The sequence below is a fragment of the Mobula birostris genome, chromosome 12 (genome assembly GCF_030028105.1).
Source record: "Mobula birostris isolate sMobBir1 chromosome 12, sMobBir1.hap1, whole genome shotgun sequence".
Classification (NCBI taxonomy): domain Eukaryota; kingdom Metazoa; phylum Chordata; class Chondrichthyes; order Myliobatiformes; family Myliobatidae; genus Mobula; species Mobula birostris.
Window position 1 is genome coordinate 56,045,929 of NC_092381.1, and position 19,901 is coordinate 56,065,829.

At 39.6% G+C, this 19,901-nt stretch overlaps 1 protein-coding gene across 1 annotated transcript in view; it reads right to left on the reverse strand.

Annotated features, from left to right (window-relative positions):
• Positions 1-4,212: 4,212 nt before the first annotated feature.
• cyp4t8 (cytochrome P450, family 4, subfamily T, polypeptide 8) overlaps positions 4,213-19,901 on the reverse strand; it is an 81,907-nt gene continuing 66,218 nt past the window's right edge. The window contains exons 9-12 of the mRNA XM_072274683.1: positions 13,930-14,063; positions 11,113-11,177; positions 7,016-7,098; positions 4,213-6,025 (exon numbers count right to left, since the gene is read on the reverse strand). Coding sequence (XP_072130784.1) covers positions 5,833-6,025; positions 7,016-7,098; positions 11,113-11,177; positions 13,930-14,063 — 475 coding nt within the window. The 3' untranslated portion in view covers positions 4,213-5,832. The remainder of the gene's footprint in view (positions 6,026-7,015; positions 7,099-11,112; positions 11,178-13,929; positions 14,064-19,901) is intronic.

A 19,901-nucleotide genomic window follows, 5' to 3' on the forward strand; every position in this document is an offset into this window, starting at 1 on the left:
TAGCCTGACTTCAGTGGTTAGGAAAATGGTGGAATCCATTATTAAGGATGAGGTTATGTGGTATAGGGAGGCTGCAGAAGGAGTTAAGACAGATTGGGAGAATCGTCAAAGAAGAGGCAGATGGAATATATGGTCATGCACTTTGGTAGAATTAAGGCATAGACTATTTTTCAAACGGGGAGAAAATTCAAAAATCAGAGGTGCAAAAGGACTTGCGAGTCCTCATGCAGGATTCCCTAAAGAAGAACTTGCAGGTTGAGCCAGTGGTAAGTAAGGCAAATGCAATGTTAGCGTGCATTTCGAGAGGACTAGAATGTAAAAGCTGCAATGTAATGCTGAGGCTTTATAAGTTATTGATCAGACCACAGTTGGTGTATTGTGAGCAGTCTTGGACCACTTATCTAAGAAAAGATGTGCTGGCATTGGAGAGAGTCCAGAAGAGGTTCACGAGAATGATTCTGGAAATATAAAGGTTGATATATGAGATGTTGTTGATGGCTCTGGGCCTGAACTTGCTGGAATTTGGAAGAATAAGATGGGATCTCTTTAAAACCTATTGAATATTGAAAGGTCCAAATAGAGTGGATATGGAGAGGATGTTTCCTATAGTTTGTGAGTCTAATACCAGAGGGCACAGCCTGAGAATAGAGGAACATCCATTTAGAACAGAGATGAGGAGGAATTTCTTTAGCTAGAGGGTAGCGAATCTATGGAATTCATTGCCACAAATAGCTGTGGAAGCCAGTCATTAGGTGTATTTAAAGCAGAGGTTGATAGTTCTTAATTAGCCAGGGCATCAAAGATTACAGGGAGAAGGCAGAAGAATAGGGTTGAGAGGGATAAATCAGCCATGATGGAATGGCATAGTAGACTCAGTGGACCAAATAGCATAATTCTGGTCCTATGCCTTACGGTCTTACAATACATAGCACAATTTATGGTTTCTTAAAAGAAGCCTGATTCTCCAAAAAGCATTTATAATCATATGTACTTAAACTATTCATAGGTGGATCAGATGAAAGGGAGCTATCTAGATACGAATCGCATCAGATATTATTGAACTGGCTATTAACTACCACAAGCCATTAGTGATTGTGCAGCTTGTTTGTGACTTTCATTGAGTAGAACATTTGTCTTTTTGTTGAGGTAGTAACAATGCACAAGAACTTGCAGATCAATGTACACATAAGGTAAAATCCAAGAGATCTCTCAAAATCTGTCCAATTTATAAAGTCACTTCATAATCCTCTGTTGTTGTTATTATGAAAATTGCAAGCTGTTCTTCTGTGAATCTCCAAATAAACTACCCACTGTGGGTGAACCTTTACCAATTTCTTATTCTTTATGAAACTTAAGCCCTTTTTGGTAGTGACGCCACTGTGAAGGAAGCCTAAGTGCATTCTAGCAATTAAAACGAGAGGTTGTGAATCTCGAGACCTTCAGTAGATTTGTTAAAGAACTCTTTTGGAATTAGATGGGACAGCTTCCACAACCAAGGAAGCTTCATTAATGTGGTAAGATCTCATTATTCCTCTGTTTTTCTTCAGCATTCTATAACTCCTGGCATATCTGGTCCCTTTTCCATTGGCTGTGCTACAAAATTTAGCAGAGCTGCTTTCCTGCTTGGTTAACTCAGTAAGAGAGTGTTTTTATATCTTAGTTTTAGCTCAAAGTTATTTCCAACCTGAACATATATCACCTAACCATTTTGATTCTGTTGTAATTTGCTGAAAGCTGGATCCTTCTCTGCTGCATTATGGTTATTTTGATGCCATTTTCGTATTTTTCTTGTTTTGGAAGATTTTTAAATTAATATCAGTTGTAATCTCAGTATCACAATATGCAAACACCTAACAAACTGAGTGCCTTTAAGGCATCCGTTAGTCTTGCGAGACCATGGATCTGCGCGTGGAAAGTCTTCACTCTCCAGGGCACAGGCCTGGGCAAGGTTGTATGGAAGACAAGCAGCTGCCCATGCTGCAAGTCTCCCCTCTCCACGACACCAATGTTGTCCAAGGGAGGGGCAAGGGCCGATACAGCTTTGTGATTAAGTGCCTTGCTCAAGGACACAACACATTCCCTCGGCTGGGGCTCGAACTCACGACCTTCAGGTCGCTAGTCCAATGCCTTAACTACTTGGCCACCTGCCCACACGTGGGTGCCTTACTAATAAAAAAAACAATACAAATCACATTAAGCTTAATTTGAAGCAAAAACCTCCATGGCTCTTTGACAGACTTGTTCATTTGTCAAACAGTGATAAGTTGTGCTGTTGATCTTTCTCTTTAATGCTACCCAAACAACTTATCTTCTGGCAGAAGCCAGACCCTTTCTCTGAAACTGTTAGATTAATTCCAAGACAAACTAACTTTTCATCAGATTTTAATGTACAGAGTTTAGAATTTTATTTTTACAGTATTCTTTAAAGAAATTAAAAACAGTAGTTACGGTCACACATAAAATGTAAGCATAATTAAAATACAAAGTTCACATTTTAAGTATAAGCAACATTAATTTTAGAAAAGGCTTTGATTTTTGGATATCATCACTAAACAACTCTACATAAACAATCTTATAGTCACAGTTTTCAAACTGCCTCTCCTATCAACTTACCACTATTTCCACTGTTCCTCTGCTGACAGTCAGTTATTTCATAGTCTATATTTTCTGCCATAGGAACATTAAAACAAAGTAACTATGCTGGTGGAATATCTCTAACTCTTAAAATTCACAGGATGAATGTAGGATCAAAACTCCTTCTTTACAATCACTGATCAAGATAAGGACTTTGTCATCAGGACATTTTAAACACTTCCAGTTTATTCACTGTTTAATGAACTTTGCTCTAAATTAGATTGGCAAAGGCTGTAAGGCACACAACAAACCTTTACTCCCAACCCTTTCTCTGGAATCAGATTTACATGAAATTGTACAGAAGATCCCCAGTTTCCTTTTTCATCCTGCATTGCCAATGTGATATGGAACATAGATTCAAAAAAAAAAGTTAGTTTATTCAGTGCAATAAAAATTTTGAAGAAAACTAATTCCAAGCCACTAAAGAACTTGCATTGTCTATGAATGAAGAAGTTGTAGGTGGAGCTCAGAACAAATCCTCTCATTTTAGGTACTAGATGTGGCCAACAGGAATCTGTGTTAATACACTATTTGGGATTTTCAGGATAAATAAGGATAGGTGTTAAATGAATTCAGCTAGATACCTGAACTACACTGGGAACAGCATGGCTACTCTCCAGAAGGGAGAGAAAAAAAATGACAAAATTAATTGTAACCAAGTGCATGAAGTAACACCATCACAACTTGGCAAATAAATCTGCTCCAGTTCTACAAACTATGTTTGTAATTCCAGACAAGGTCTGGGCCAGGACAAAGATCTGTATCTTAATTGAGTCCAGAGTGCATTGATTATATAGCCAACCCCAGGCAGATATGAAGAAATTTCCAGCTTTGAGACCTTTTAGCACTCCTTCCAATAGCTAGAATCATGTTTTAACACTATCTGACTACGAGCACAATTTCTGGATTCTCCTGTTTCAATACCAACAGAATTACATTGGCATTGTATATCTAGGAGTACCAATTTTCATTCTTAAGAATATTTTTACATTACCTAACAAACATAAGTAATTTCAAAAATACTAAAACGTCAGATCTAAAATTTAAGATTATTGGCATTGGAAGCTGAGGGATGACTTGATAGATGGCGGAGATGCCAAATACAAGAGTGCATAGCTTTAAGGTGAGAGGGGGAAGTTTAAATAAAATTTATGTGGCACTTTTTGTGCACAGAGAGTGGTAAATACCTGGAATGTGCTGCGTGTTGAAAGCAGATATGATAGCAATGTTTAAAAGGCATTGAGATATATATAGGGAATTGAGAAATACGAATGACATGCAGGGAGGTATGCAGCTTAAAATGGCATTATGTTGGCTACAACATCTTGGGCCAAAGGGCCTGTTACTGTGCTTCTATGTTCTGTATAGTCTGCAATAATGTCTAAAATATTGACAGAGAGTCTGAAAAATATTTTAACTCTATAAAATTGCTCCTAAATGTTTCGAAGAAATAAAATACTAATTAGAAGGAAAGGAATGAAATATTTCAAATATCATGATATCTATCAAAAATTTCTTGTTTTAGCTGATATCAATCAACTGAAATAAAATGTATTTTTACATTTTAAACAAACCAGTATTCCTTGTTTTGCAGCTGTTTTTTTATATACCATTCTTCACTGGGGAATTTACCAACTAGTGCATTCAGTCACTCAACACCTGCGGCAGGTTTAACTTTCAAGCTATTATTATTTTCTAGCAGCTGCTGTTTTAGAAGGATTTGGCTCTTCTATTTGTACGATGCTCCGATGACAAGCCAGAGAGAAGGCATTCAAATTACACACAACAAACAATCTGCTGGAGGAAGTCAGCAGGTTGAACAGCATCGATCAGTCAAAGTCCTCCATCCGTCAGTCCTGATGCAGGATTTCAATCTGAAACATCAACAATTTATTTTCTCCCAAAGATACAGCTCAGCCCATTGAGTTCCTCCAGCAAGTTGTTTGTTGCTCTGAATTCCAGCATTGCAATCTCTTATATCTCCAAATTACACATGGTATTTCTTAAAGTTCCAGCAATACCTCAATTACTTTTGTTCCACAAATTGTCAAGTGCAGTAAGATTCACAAACACAATACATTTGCTCCGAAAATATTTATTTATTTACTAGTGTGTTCACAGTAGGACTCCTCATGGAAAGGCAGAATGGAGAGATCTTGTTTGGAGTTTATTAGTGATAGAGTAGAAGTGACTATGTGAACCTAATAAAGTTCCATGTAGTGGCTGAAATGCTAGTTTTAAGCAATGACAGAATGATTTTCTCAAATAAGTTATCCACATGATGACTGTAACAGCCATGATGGAATAATATATTAGCAAATATTTTACCAACTGATTCAAATTCATGTAAATTTGAGATAGTCACAAGGTTTTACTCATTTAACTAAATAGAGTATGATAAATCCAAGTCTGATATCAGGTTAGAGGTATTTATATTCCTATATGATGAATAACATTCAAAGTTAAATTGAGATGATGCTGAGTTTCATTTGAGTGAGCTTTTGTAAGCTGGCACAATTACCTTTTACTGATTTCCAACAGACAATCTGTCATTTTCTGCCATAGTATGAACTTTTCTAACATGACATTATTAATTAACTCGTGTGAAGTACTATAATTTCCCAGCAATCTTGTTTATTGTGGGGTGAATAAACCAGAATTGCTAATTGGTAGTTGTTTGGTATATGTAGCTATTGTGATATATTAGTTCTAGGGAGTTCACTATCTATCAAGTGCAACAAAAACTGGAAACAGAATATGATTATCCTCAGTGAACACCCAGAGGATTAGAGCACGAGGCAGGAATACAATATTGGTAGTAATCACTTTTGAAATATGAATATTATCAACAAGACCAACATTTATTGTCCTTGAGAATCCAGTGGTGAGCTGCCCTCTTCAATGACTACTGTCCTTTTGGAAAGGTACTCCTACAGGGCTAATAAGGAGTTCCAAGATGAAGGAACAGCAATAGAATTCTTGGTCAGGATGTTGCACAACTAGGCATTCTGCATTATCGGGCATAATTTGATTGTTTCATGACATTCCAACAATAACACAAGTAATGAACAGCTTTAGCGCACACATGCAAGTTTTTGAAAATATTCCTTACTATCCTATCATTATTTCTTGAATTGCTTGTCCTGTAGATTGATTTGCTTGAAATTGAAATGACCACTTTTTAAATGTTCTTCAGAATTAAATTTTTCTTTCATCTGTACTTAATTCTATTTTTTTAAGTTTTAGATGTATTCCAGTTTTGGACTTGAGGACTAACTGGGGTACTTTAATTGGCAGCTTTGAGGTATCAACTTCCAGCTCAAATCGACTAAGGATCAGTGCAATGGTCACCTTCATCTCATTCATGGCAAAGTGCTGACCAATACAGTTCCTGTAAATGAAATGAAACAGGTTTTGAGTCAAACTCCATTAGAACTTTATTTAATAAGAAATATATTTTATTTAAATAGAAAACTGTTAGCCAAGGTACTTAATGTACATATCATTCTTCCCTTGTTCATGGAGTTTACTCTTTCAAACCATTAATTGAGAAAAGGCATTTGTGTAAACTGATCTGTTCAAAATGGAGATGCTCCTTTCTGAAGCTAAGCAAATAGTGAGTGTGTCCCTCTCAGAAAGTACCTCTCAGCTCCAAGTTACATCTCACCAACATAAAAAGCAGGAACAAGTTGGGAATATGTTGGGGAGCCAGAAAAAATAATTATGGACCACTGCAATCTGTATTCTGAATGGAAAATAATCTAAGCACATCACACAAACAGCTCCTAAAATTTCTGGTCTAATTTCTTAAGAAGAATTTGAACCAGCAGATATTCCATCTGTCTTAGAATTGCTAAAGACCTCTACAGTAGAAAATACAGCAAATTATTAAGAGTTAAAATAACTAAAGAAAGTTCAAGAAACATCAGTCGCAAAGGTAACAACAGAAAGAAATTTTATAAGCACACTGTTCATTATTTTTTCCCTAGCCACAGTCATATTTGGAATGGATAATTTGCAGCAATCTGTGATTTAAAGAAAAAGAACCAAAAATCAAGAAATATAAATCACAGCTGGGAATGATAAAACAACTGCCTAGGTCTCCATTCAGTAACATTGAAAAGAATGGCTATGCAACTATTTAGGAAGCTGTGCAATTTTAAACAATGAATCTTATGTTACAATACATGGCCATTTCATTTCACCTCGAAGATTTCAGCTATATGTTTAGTTCCCAATATCAAATTGTCAGTCCACATTGGCAAAAGATACTTAAATACTATTAAAAAAAACTGGATATTCATGGAAAGTTATTTGCTCAGAATAACTCCAAATTAACAATCAGATGCCAATTGTGGTAAGATGAAAAATACTTTGCTACCTTGGTCCAGCAGAGAAAGGTATAAAAGCATAGGAATGTCTGTGTGCTGAATTTTCAGGAGAGAATCTTAAAGGATCAAATACCTACAAAAGAATAAAACAACATTATTTTCAGACTTAGTTCTTCATTTGAGATTACAGTTATACAGAAACCACTGCATGTTGCTAGGTAATCAAATCTAAAGAGCTTTCCCTATCAGTGCTGACTGAAAAAACAATACTTACTTTACTACTACACAGTTATAATACACATGTTGGAAACCACTGTGGTTTTTAAATAATACTTTTATGATTTGTATTTTTTAACAAACTCGTATTTTTCACACTCACTGGCAGAAAGCAGTATAGCAGCTAAACTAATGGGTTTATCACCTTCCCCATTTTTCATTGGCTAAATACTCCCACATTATGCAATTGTTTTCATTATGTAGCCTACTAATTAATTCTTCACTGTCTAGGGAATTTTCTGTATCTTATTATAAAAGTGATAGATTGTTTAAAAGTGCCATCTTTAGTACATTGTCTTACATCCCTTAGCATTAATTCCCGTTAGCATCGTTTCTCGGCCCCTTATTTAGTTTGTTTATTATTTGTATGTTTGTTTGTACTCTAAAATAAACTGAAATCTTGGAATTAAGACAGTTCTCCATTTTTAATTCCCGAAAGACCCCTCAATGTCGCAAAAACAAAGGAGCTGGTTGTGGACTACCGAAGGAATGGAGACAGGCTAACCCAAATCCTAAGAACTTTCTGTAGGGGCACAATTGAGAGCATTCTGACTTGCTGCATCACTGCCTGGTATGGGAACTGTACTTCTGTCAGTCGCAGGACTCTGCTAAGGATGCTATGGACAGCCCAGTGCATCTGTAGGTGTGAACTTCCCACTATTCAGGACATTTACAGAGACAGGTGTGTAAAAAGGGCCCAAAGGATCACTGGGGACCTGAGTCACACCAACCACAAACTGTTCCAGCTGCTACCATCCAGGAAACAGTAACACAGCATAAACACCAGTACCAACAGGCTCCGGGACAGCTTCTTCCACCAGGCCATCAGACTACTTAATTCATGCTAATACAATTGTATTTCTATGTTATGTTGACTATCCTGTTGTACATACTATTTATTATAAATTACTACAAATTGCACATTGCGCACTTCAACAGAGATGTAATGTAAAGATTTTTACTCCTCATGTATATGAAGTATGTAAGAAATAAAGCAATTCAATTCAAAAACAGCTTAAAATACACAAAGGCCAAGAGAGAATTGTTGCTGGAGAAGTTAATGGAGTGGTGGGGAGGAGGAATACAGGGTAAAAAGATGTGAATTCAAGATAAAAAAGGCAGGGAATAGGGTAAAATTAGGGCCCTGTAAGACAGTAGAAAGGAAGATTTAGGTCAGAAAGTGGGTGGACAGAAGCAGACCTCTTTGATATGCCTGTATATCATTTATGTTGCAAAAGGTCAGGGAATCCCATCTGCTGAATAAGATGCAAGCTACATTTACTTTAATACAGAGTACTCAATATCAACATTCTTCCTTGGACAACACTCTTCTACCAAAATGCTAGATTAAAAAAAAATCTGAATGGCTGTATTGATTATCCTCTGACCTTTAAATATTCCTCTTTGAGATTGAGGATGCTTCCATTCTACAAGGAAGTACAGAGATGGTTGATGAGGCTTTATAAGGCATTGGTCAGACTGCACTAGGGCCCCTTAGCAAGGAAAGGATGTGCTAGCATCGAAGAGGGTCCACAGGATGTTCACAAGAATGATCCCGGGAAAGAAAGGGTTATTGTATGAGGGGTGTTTGATGGCTCTGGGCCTACACTTGCTGAAGTTTAGAAGAATGGGGGGGGGAGGTAACTCATTGAAACCTATTGATTATTGAAAGGCCAAGATAGAGTGGAAACGGAGAGGATGATTCCTATAGCGGTGGAGTCTAGGACTAGAGCGAACAGCCTCAAAATACAAGGGTATCCCTTAAGAACAGAGGTGAGGAGGAATTTCTTTAGCCTGAAGGTGGTAAATCTGTGGAATCATTGCCACATATGGCTATGGAGTCCACGTCATTGGGTGTATTTAAAAAAGTTGCTAAGTTCTTGATTAGTAAGGTCGTCAAAGGTTATGGGGAGAAGGCAGGAGAGTGGAGTTGAGAGGGATAGTAAATCAACCATGATGGAATGGCGGAGCAGATTCGATAGACCAATGGCCTATTTCCTTATTGTCTTAATATGGGAACCACAGACTGCCAGGTGGAACAGTGGTTACACAATGGGGAGCTTCAGAAGTGCCACAACCTTTCTGCATTGTACGTTGGCACTCTATACCTGCTCTCAGCATGAGGCCTTGAGGTGCTGAGTACTGCCATGCTAAATACTTCTCTATTTTGAGTGGGTGTAGACTAAATATTTCCATGAATTGGTGTGGATTCCTCTTTTTGCTCTGGGATATTTTAGTACTTGTCCTCTGTTCACATTGTAACCTCTTTCAGTGCTGCAGCTTGACAAAGGGTTTCTGTTTTGAGAGCTTGTTAGCAATTTATCAATGTCAAATGCTTATAGGAAATGAATGAGTAAAATTATAATTAGAGCTGAAATTCTGGGGTTGCTAGTCTAAAAGGGGTCATCAACATTGGTTTGTTTATCCTGCTGTGGATTTAGAGTGTATTGCAGAAACAGCATTGGTAGTACCTCTCTGGCACTTTGAGCTGCCTGCTCTATGTAGCTGGTATCTCAAATCACAAGGAGGGCAGGGAATCAATACTGCCTGATAAATAATGAAATATGTGCTGGCTTTGAGGTTTTGACCTTTAAATATTCTTTTCCTTCGACAGTCAAATTTAATGCTGGTGCTGGTCCATCTGTCTGCCTTTGCTGGAAGATGGCTTCTGAGAAAGGGAGAGTGGTTCACATTTTGCAAGACCTTGTCATGAACCCTTATACTGGGGAGGGGGGAAATCTTTATTTTCATATGCTTAATATAAAGCTCATTTCCTCATTACTCAGAAAACAAACTGCTGATGACCTGTAAGCTTTGACCTCTGAATGTGTCCATATGCAAGTGGCATATGCTGCCTACTATGTTAAAGTGAATATGGAATTTTTTAAAAAACTGCAAATGCTGGAAAGAAAATTGAAGAAACACTGGTGGTCAGGAGGTATCTGGAATGAGAAACAGAGTTATGTTTCACATTGAACAGAATTGGGAAAGAAAGAAAAGCAAGTTAGTTTCAAGTTGCAAATAAAAAGAGCGTAGGGCTAGATAGGACAAAAGTCATATCTGAGACACCTTGAAACCAGATTTGCAGAGGGTATGAGCTATATAAGCCATTTGTACTCGGAGACCAACATCCGGTGCTGCTGGCAGATCATCACCTCGGTGAAAGACGCTCTTTGATCGGCCCGAAACTTGATGATCTACCAGCACATGGAGATGTCCGTGGGAGAATGCTGCCGACTGGCACATTCTCGGCTGCAGGAGTACATGCTGAGGGACACACTGAAACTTGGTGCAGCCACCGCAAGGGCCCGGTGGGGAAGGACCACAGTTTAGGGTTCTTCTCCCGCGGGAGTGGGAGGGTTTGGGTGGTGAGGAGTATACCCCTCAACAATGGTGTGGAAAGGTGAAACAACAGAGTGTCATGTGGGTAGTTAAAAGTGTGGGAATGTATAGACCGTAACGGAAACATCTGTAAAGGATTGACAGTCATTGAATGGTTTATTGTACATAATTTTATTTTTGAATAAAGAATATTTTGTTCGAAAAAAATTTGTATAACTTGGTTAAGAGGTCAGCTAGAAGATTATAATACAATCAAAAATGTGTAATGAATTGCAAATAGCAATGTTATAAGGAGATACTGTACCAGAGTGCTGGGGTGGAGACTGAAGTGTCCTAGTTACCTTAATCTTTCATTAAAATATTCATATATAAAAGAGGTTTTCTCATATTTAAAACTGTACTTCCTCAGTGCAGGTTAACTCAATGTAAAAATACGCAGTGGCATTTCTTTCAAACCACTAACACTACCTGCTGTATACAAACAAAGTATGTATATTGTTAGTACAAGTGAATTAGGATAGCTAGTTACCTCTGGGTTACTCCAAATCATGGAGTTCCTGTGAATGCAGTAGATGTTTGCACTCACCAAGCAACCTATGAGACACAAATGCATATTAAGTGTTTTACAAGTCTACAAAAATTTACTGTTCTGCATACACTCTACATTATTTACATTATTTTCCTCTTTTACACAAGCTGAATACAGCCCTGACATGTCTCTTTCCTAGCTCTGACAGAGTCTTCAATGTGAGACATAACTCTGTTTCTCTTTCCACAAAGAGTGGTTGTCTGAACCCTTAATGCCTCTTCCACAAAGAGTGTTTCCACTATTTTCTGTTTTTAGAGTCAATGAGAAGTACAGTACAGTACAGTACAGAAATAGGCCCCTAGGCCCACCTAGTCCGTGCTGAACTATTTAACCTGTTTATTCCCAACGACCTGCACCAGGACCATAGCCCTCCATACCCCTACCATCCATGTACCTATCTAAATTTCTCTTAAGCATTGAAATACTGGCAACTCATTCCACACCTTCATGAATCTCTGAGTGAAGAAGTTTCTCTCATGTTTTCCTTAACTTTTCACCTTCCACCCTTAACCCACGACCTCTGGTTGTAAAGACAACATTTTCGTATCAGATTACTGGCATTTGCAGTTCAGTAAGCAAGATCAGAATGCTATGATGAACAAAAATTACCTTTTAGTCCTGAAAGAAAATTTGTCTCCAATTTACAAGAGTTCATGAGACTTTGGATTACTTTGAATGAGAGCACTGACTGTCAACATCATAGATCAAACTAGATCTGACGGGTAACAAGAAATAACACCGCATTTTCCTTGTAGTAAACGCTTTTAAAAATATAAATGGAGTGATGGGCAAGAGTAAAGCACTCCGTTTCTGTCTTCATTGTGAAAGTATTGAAATGATACAGGAAGATACTGTTCCCATGAACGTTGATGAAGACCAATTTATGCTGCACTCTGTCCATTTTTTTTTAAAAAAATGATTCAGATTAGTCAGAGAGATGAAAGAAATCCACAAAGGACTGTTGATATGTCCCCTCATAAACGTCAGCAGGTGTAGAATGTCAGTGGGAGTGTACATGAATGCAGAAGTCCCCAGCTTGCTGACAGTTGTTCCCTAGATCCTTGATAACCCCCTCTGATGCTAATAGGCAGCCAATCAACTGGTGCCAATTATTTCATTAGAGAGAAACATCTGTGAAGGTTAAGGTAAATAGTTTTCAGTTTATTGAAACTTTGCTTTAAAGTGCCTCCTTTCTAATTCTAAATATTTTAATAATACCTTTTCATGAAAACAAAAGTTTGATTAGATTTTTAATAATTTTTGAATAGTTTTGTATCTCCTAATTCTTGACAGTTTGAGAACTGATTGAGCTGGGCATGGCTCAACAGCACGGCTGAATGCAGTCACGTACTGACCCATGACTCCTTTGTTGCTGTTTGTGTTTAGACCTCTGAACAGTATGGACATTAGTCTCAAGTTAAAATGTTAGCAGGAATCCAATGTTGTACTAGTAACAAATGACCCAGCCCCACATCGACCATGAATAGTTAAAACCTGCAAATATGTGCCTAATTTGTTAAGAACTAAATGAATGGGGAGTATTACTCATTTTTGCAGTTAGCAACAAAAAGACAGCTCATAAAGAAACAAATCTAATTTATCATCATGTACCCTGTGTGCCTCAGGTAGACAGCATACAAATTGTTCAGTTTCTTCAGGGAGGTGAATAACTAGGGGGTTAAGTAGTCAAAATGGTCAGCACTTTGAAATGTCTTCATTTTTCAAAGGTAAATGAAGTAATCAATTAAAACAATAATCCATTGTGTAAGAAGACCACAGAAATTCAAAATGGCCAGTCAATCTCTGCATTTATCCTTCATTTCATCTGTGCTTTCAAAAGAATGGAATGGCATGAGATTTGGCCAGTGCAAAAAAAAATTAAAATCATCCTTTTTTTTCTTGAAACCTAACATATAGAAAGAAATAAGTTCAACAATTTGTTTCTCCAATGACAATAAAATTCAACAGAGAGTGAAGGCAGTGACACTGTTAAGCTCACAAGTAATGTTTGAATTAAATATACTGATCTATCAAATGACACCTGCATCTCAGCTGGTCAATATTATTGGCTACACAAATTATCAGGTTTAAGAAGGAATAAAGCTAAGACACTCAAAAGTAGCCACAGCTATACCAAGTGCATAAATAGCCTGGAAATCTGGTGAAGGAGCCTTGCCACCCAGGACATGCCCTGTTTCCATGACCACCATCAGAGAGGAAGCACAGAACCCTGCAGATCCACACTCAGTATCTTGTTCTACTCTGCAAATCAGATGTCTGAATGGTCCATGAATCGATGAACATTACCTCACCTTTTCTCTTTTGTACCATTTAGTTTCGGTGCTGGCTCGAAGGGCTGAATGGCCTACTCCTGCACCTATTGTCTATTGTTTTTTATTGTAACACAGTGATTTTTTTATACCTTGCACTGTTCTGCTGTCACAAAGCAACTTTGATTCTGTTAACATTTAAAATCAACCCAGGTGAAAATAGTTGAACATACATGGTTAAACTCAAAGTTATCAAGCCTTTTAAAAGAGACATTATGAATGTTGACATTAATCACTTTGACTAAATAAACAGCTATTGATATGCTAGCAAATGGCATAATTACAATCCATTCTCTTCACAATGTTAGATTCAGTGCACCATGTGGGAGAAAAGCTAATCTATATAAAAACCAAATCAGAATTGCATAAACCCAGACCTTAACAATAATTCTCTAATATTATAAAAAAATATAATCTTAAATGAAACCTTCAGGCACTGTCCTCCCATCAAATAATGTGAGTGGTTCGTTCAGCCTCCTGGCTATTCCTGGGACAGGGGGGCAGAGACGCAGAGACTCCTTAATGCACATTGTGATATAAGGCATCTTATTGAGCATACTCCTGCCAAGCAACAAAGAGACGTGACTTATTAAAACACAGGTAATCTTGTATGGAAGTTCCAAAGAGTAAAAAGCTGCAAGTTCACTGTTTAATGCAGAGATCACAACATATACTTGAACAAGTATTGCTACCAGTCAAAACTGAGATTTTTTTGGCCTGTTCCAACGAGAGGAATTTTTGAACTAGAAGCAATGAATTAGAGATGGAGTGGTTTCAATGCTCTTGGCCTTCTACTTCCACAGTGGTATGTTCAATTTTTGTTAGTGATTGCTCAAGGACTGCTTAATAATCCCTGAAATGTCAGCCCATTGCTTAGTCAGTCTGAATTTTAGCCTTTTAGTCGAAGGCTCGAAAATGTACAAGACACATATACACTCAACCCCCTCTAGCTATTAAATAACCAGACAACATAAAACTGGTATATCTGGTACATTCTATCTGGGATAAGAATCCGGGCAAATTGGGGAATGACTGAGAGCCACAACTAGCTTTAATTCGCCTGCCTTCTCTGTAGTGTTGATAAGCCACCAAAGCAGAAGGGGAGAATTATCCAGTGAGCAGAATGCCACCTTAGGTGGATGGTGGGCACGGACTGTCATCAAAGGTAGGCTCACAGACTCTCAGGTAAATCGAGGGGAGAGTACCTGGGAGGGTGAGGAAAAGGAGAACTCACAGTAGGGGACCTTAAAGTGAACCAGGACCCTGCTCTGCTTATGTGATGGAAGCATGTTCCCTCCATGTACTGCAATTTAAAGAACCTCATCAATCATGGCCCCATATTTTTACTACTTCCCGAAGAGAGTGGATTGATAATGAAGAAAGGATCCATGGTTTCACAAATGTCAATGTTCTGTATATTTATTCATTATTTTGGGAAAATGGCATTGCTTGCAAGGTCAGCATCTGCTGCCTATCATTCATGGCCTTACAAAGCTGCTATTGGACTGTCTTCTTGAAATGATGCACTCTTTCTGTCAAATGTACTCCCATCTTCTGGTAGGACAGCACCATTCAGTGGCAGCTGTTTGCTTGCAGCTCTTAAAGGAAACAACAAATATTCCCATTTAGGACTACCGAAGCTGAAATCCACAGTCACAACCATGGTACAGTACTTCAGTAATTGGCATTGTTTTAAGACATTTTTTTTAAAAAATCTATCGATACTCAAAATCGACAAACCTCGGACAGTAAGCTCGGGTCGCAAGGGCAGTTCCTCTTCGAAAAAACAGAAACAGGGATACTGCACTTGTCTACAGGCAAGACTGAAATGCAGAGGCCTTACACTTCCACTCCTGACTACACAGAAGAATAACACTGAAGACCTCAGAGCAAGATTTCTGTACCACAGGGACATCGGGGACTGCTGTGTATTTGCTTCATGGAAATATGGTTATCCACTGTCATTTCAGATGCAGCACTGCAGTTCAATGGCTTCAGAATTCTCCACAAAGACAGGCCAGTTCAGTCATTTAAAGGCAGAGGAAAAAGCTGCTGAACGTTGTAAACTCAGCCAGCACCATCATGGGCATGAGTCTCCTCAACATCCAGAACACCTTCACAACTCAATGCCTTAAAAAGTAGCATCCATCATTAAAAGACCCCCATCACCCAGGACATGCCCTTTTCTCATTGCTACCATCAAGGAGGAGGTACAAGAGTCAGAAAGCATACACTCAATGTGTCAGGAAAGAGCTCCTTCCCCTCTGCCATCAGATTTCTGAACAGACAATGAAGCCATGAACACTACCTCTGTATTTTTCCTTCTCAAATTGCACTACTTAATTTAATTTTCTTTTTTTAATAATATCATTCTTACTATAACGTGTAGTTTTTTTATTATTATATATTGCAACTTATTGCTGCGGCAAAACAACAAATTTCATGACATACGCCAATGATTTTAAACCTGATTCTGATTGTGATGGGCGAGTAGGGAGTTGCAGGATTCAGACCCAGCAACTATTATGGACCAGAAATATCTCTCAAAATCAGTAAGTGTGAAGAGAAATCCACAGTTGGTGCATTAGTATGTTCCTATTACCTTTGTCTTTGCCGGTAGTGGTCTTATGTTTGACAGGAGCAGTTGGAGCAGCCCGGGTGAGTCATTGCAGTGCATTTTCTGGATGGCACACACTGGAAGCTGCTGTGTCCAAAGGCAGAGCGAACGTACATTAGGAGAGTGACCAGCTCAAGTCAGCCCCTTTGTCTGGAAGTCGTTGAGCTTTCTGAGTGTGGTTGGCCTTGCACTCATCCGTCCAAGTGGAGGATGCTCTACCACACTCCCAAATTCGGCCTTTTTAATGTGGCAAAGGTTTTGCTGGGTCTGGCACTGTGCCATGTTCTTCAGAATGCCCAGCTTCTGACCTGCTCTACAATGACGACTCCCAGGATGTTGATGACAGGGACATCCACTCACATCTTCTACAAGCCCACTGACTCTCATAACTACCTCAACTATACCTCTTCCCACCCCGCTACATGCAAAAATGCCATTCCCTATTCCCAGTTCCTCCGTCTCCGCTGCATCTGGTCCGAGGATGAGGTTTTCCGTTCCAGAACATCTCAAATGTCCTCTTTCTTTAAGGATCGTAGTTTCCCTTCTGCTGTCATCAGTGACGCCCTCACCCGCATCTCCTCCATTTCCCGCACTTTGGCTCTCACCCCATCCTCCTGCCACAACAGGGACAGAGTTCCCCTTGTCCTCACCTACCACCCCACTAGCCTCCGGATCCAACACATTATCCTCCGCAACTTCCGCCACCTTCAACAGGACCCCACCACTAAGCACATCTTTCCCTCTCCACCCCTCTCCGCCTTCCGCAGGGATCGGTCCCTCCGCGACTCCCTGGTCCACATATCCCTTCCCACGGATCTCCCACCTGGCACTTATCCCTGTAAGCGCAAGTGCTACACCTGTCCTTACACCTCCTCTCTTGCCACCATTCAGGGCCCCAAACAGTACTTCCAGGTGAGACAACACTTCACTTGTGAGTCTGCTGGGGTCATCTATTGCATCCGGTGCTCCTGGTGCAGCCTCCTCTACATCGGTGAAACCCAATGTAGATTGGGAGACCGCTTCATCGAGCGCCTCCGCTCCGTCCACCAAAACAGACAGGATCTCCCAGTAGATCAACTACTCAGGTTGGAGGAGCAACACCTCATCTACCGTCTAGGTAGTCTCCAGCCCCTTGGTATGAACATAGAATTCTCCAACTTCTGGTAATTCCCTCCCCCTCCCTTCCCCTATCCCTATGTCACTCTGCCCCCTCCTCCAGCTGCCTACCACCTCCCTCTTGGTTCCGCCTCCTTCTACTACCCATTGTGTTTTCCCCTATTCTTTCTTCACCTTTCCTGCCTATCACCTCCCTGCTTCCCCTCCCCCACCCCTTTATCTTTGCCCTTACTGGTTTTTCACCTGGAACCTCCCAGCCTTCTCCTTCCCACCCTCCCCCCCACCTTCTTTATAGGGCCTCTGACCTTTCCCCCTACAGTCCTGATGAAGGGTTCCGGCCCGAAATGTCGACCGATCTTTTCCACGGATGCTGCCCAATCTGCTGAGTTCCTCCAGCATGTTGTGAGTAAATTCTAGCTGCTCCCTGAAAGGTTTTAAACTCTTGTCCTCACAGACATAGGCCTCACTATGGAAACATCAGCAATGTGAGTTCTCATGAGTTGTAGGGAGGGTGTGCGGGTAATTATAACACTTCACTGCCATAGAGAACCTGCTTGGATAGGAGAACAACTTGCATCTCCTTGTTCTGGCCTACGGTGGCAAAAAAAAAACATCATGTCACAGCAATAATCACAGCTCCTGCTCTTTAAAGGTATATTAAGTTTTGTAGTTGTATAGCATACTGGTGAGGCTACACCTAGAATACTGTGCAGAGCTTTGGTCTTGGATGTAGCAACATTGGACGTAGTCCAAAGGAGATAGTCCAGCTAATTCCTGAATGAGAGACTAGACAGGTTGGGTTTGCACTCTTTGGAAATTAGAAGGATGAAAGGTGAATGTTCAGATATACAAGATCTTGAGGGGTGGGGGGGGCTTGACATTGTTGATGTTGAGGTGTTCTCACCAGTGGGAGAGTCTTGAACAAAGGAATTTAAAATTGAGGTGCTTCAAAATTTCTTCTCTCAGTAGGTACTGAATGTCTGGAATTCTCTGTCCTCAAGTGTAGTAGAGGCCAGCCAATAAAATACATTTAAAGTGGAGATAGGTAAAAATTTGAAAGATTGAGCAATCGAGGGTACCGGCATAGAAGAGAAGTTGATGTCAGCATTATCATACTGAATGGTGGGTAGAGTACAGACACAGAATGGCCTACTTCAGCTCCTAATTTCTTGTGTCCAATCCTCTCCATCTGCTGGGGTAGATGGGAAGGCCCAAGGCACAGGGAAAGGTTGTGAGCGAAAGGGTTAAAAGTACCTCCATGGTTTCTGTTATACTTTAATTGCCTAACTGTCTGATCATTCTTCTTTATGCCAGTGATTACCTGCACTGAAGACTTTGAATTGTACATTATCACACAAGGCTGCTTGGCTCAGCTCAGCTCAATTCACACAGCCATTTATTTTGTTAGTTAATGATTTTCTGCCTAACTAAAGATAAGTTGACTGAAATAATAGTGTAGATTTTTCTACAGACTGCAGAAGGTGCAAGATGAAAATATGGTTGAGATCGGTGTTGTGTTTCAAGCATGCTGCGTACTTCTGGAGGGTGACATGCTGACAACGGGAAATTTTCTCCTTGAAATAGGTGGTTAAGCTGTTTCAATGTGTTGGCTCAAAGATCACAATTAGAAATATTAAAGCAATTTCCTGACATTTGTTATTGAGAGTCATTTAAACATTTACATGACATGAGCTCAAAGGCACATATAAATTAAACTAAAGCGAAAGTCAATATAAAAATCAGCTTAAAAAGAATCTCCTAGCCTAAAAGTCAGTTGAACTTTCCAATAGGTCTTTTGGGTATGATGTTGCTTTTTCCCAGGTTAAGCCAGTTTTCAGCTGCTAATCAATGAGATTTTTTAAAGTTGTTTGAAGGAATTGTTAGAGCACATATATTTAAACAGCACTTTCAATCCTTCAGAGGGTTCACAAAGCTACTTTCATTTCTCTTTCTTTCAAATGTGCTTCTGCTACTGTTGGAGCCTGTGATCTACATTTTGGTGGTGCTCTGGGGGTTCAGTGAGGTTTGAGCAATGCGTGTGGGCTGGAAGCCAAGAAGCCTGGAGATAGGGCGCCAACCCATGATCGACTTCATTTCCTGACAATTAAAGATTGAAATCACCAAGACGAGAGCAAAAAAAAGGGAGCGTGTTCAGCGCTGCCTACCAGCCTCTCACTCACTGTTGCTGGAGGAAGGTGTCTGTGTGTGACAGTTTCTCTCTCCCACTCATCCACTGATCCTGGAGGGGAGTCACTGTGTTTAAATGGTCTCTCTCTCTCCCTCTTGCTCGATGCTGACAGGGGATGGTGCCAGAGACCTGGGTCTTGGGCAAGGTTTAATCGACACTATTTGTGGATTGGGCTCTATAGTTCATGTTATGATGTGCTTCTGGTTTCTGATTGCTCCTTTTTTTTTTGTTGCTATTTTGATCTGAGCAGACTGGCTCTGCCTGAAGTTAATGAATGACACAGAACTAGACTCAAAATGAACTGAACTGAATATGCTTTGATGATTTGAGGTTTGGTGTTTTATATTGTGTTTTTTGCTCATTTTTTGCCATTCGTGTGATTTGTTCTTTCTCTGCGTGTTGAGTGTTTGCATTTTTCTTTGAATGGGTTCAGTGGTTTCCTTTCTTTGTTTCGTGGCTGTCTATGGGGAAGACGAAT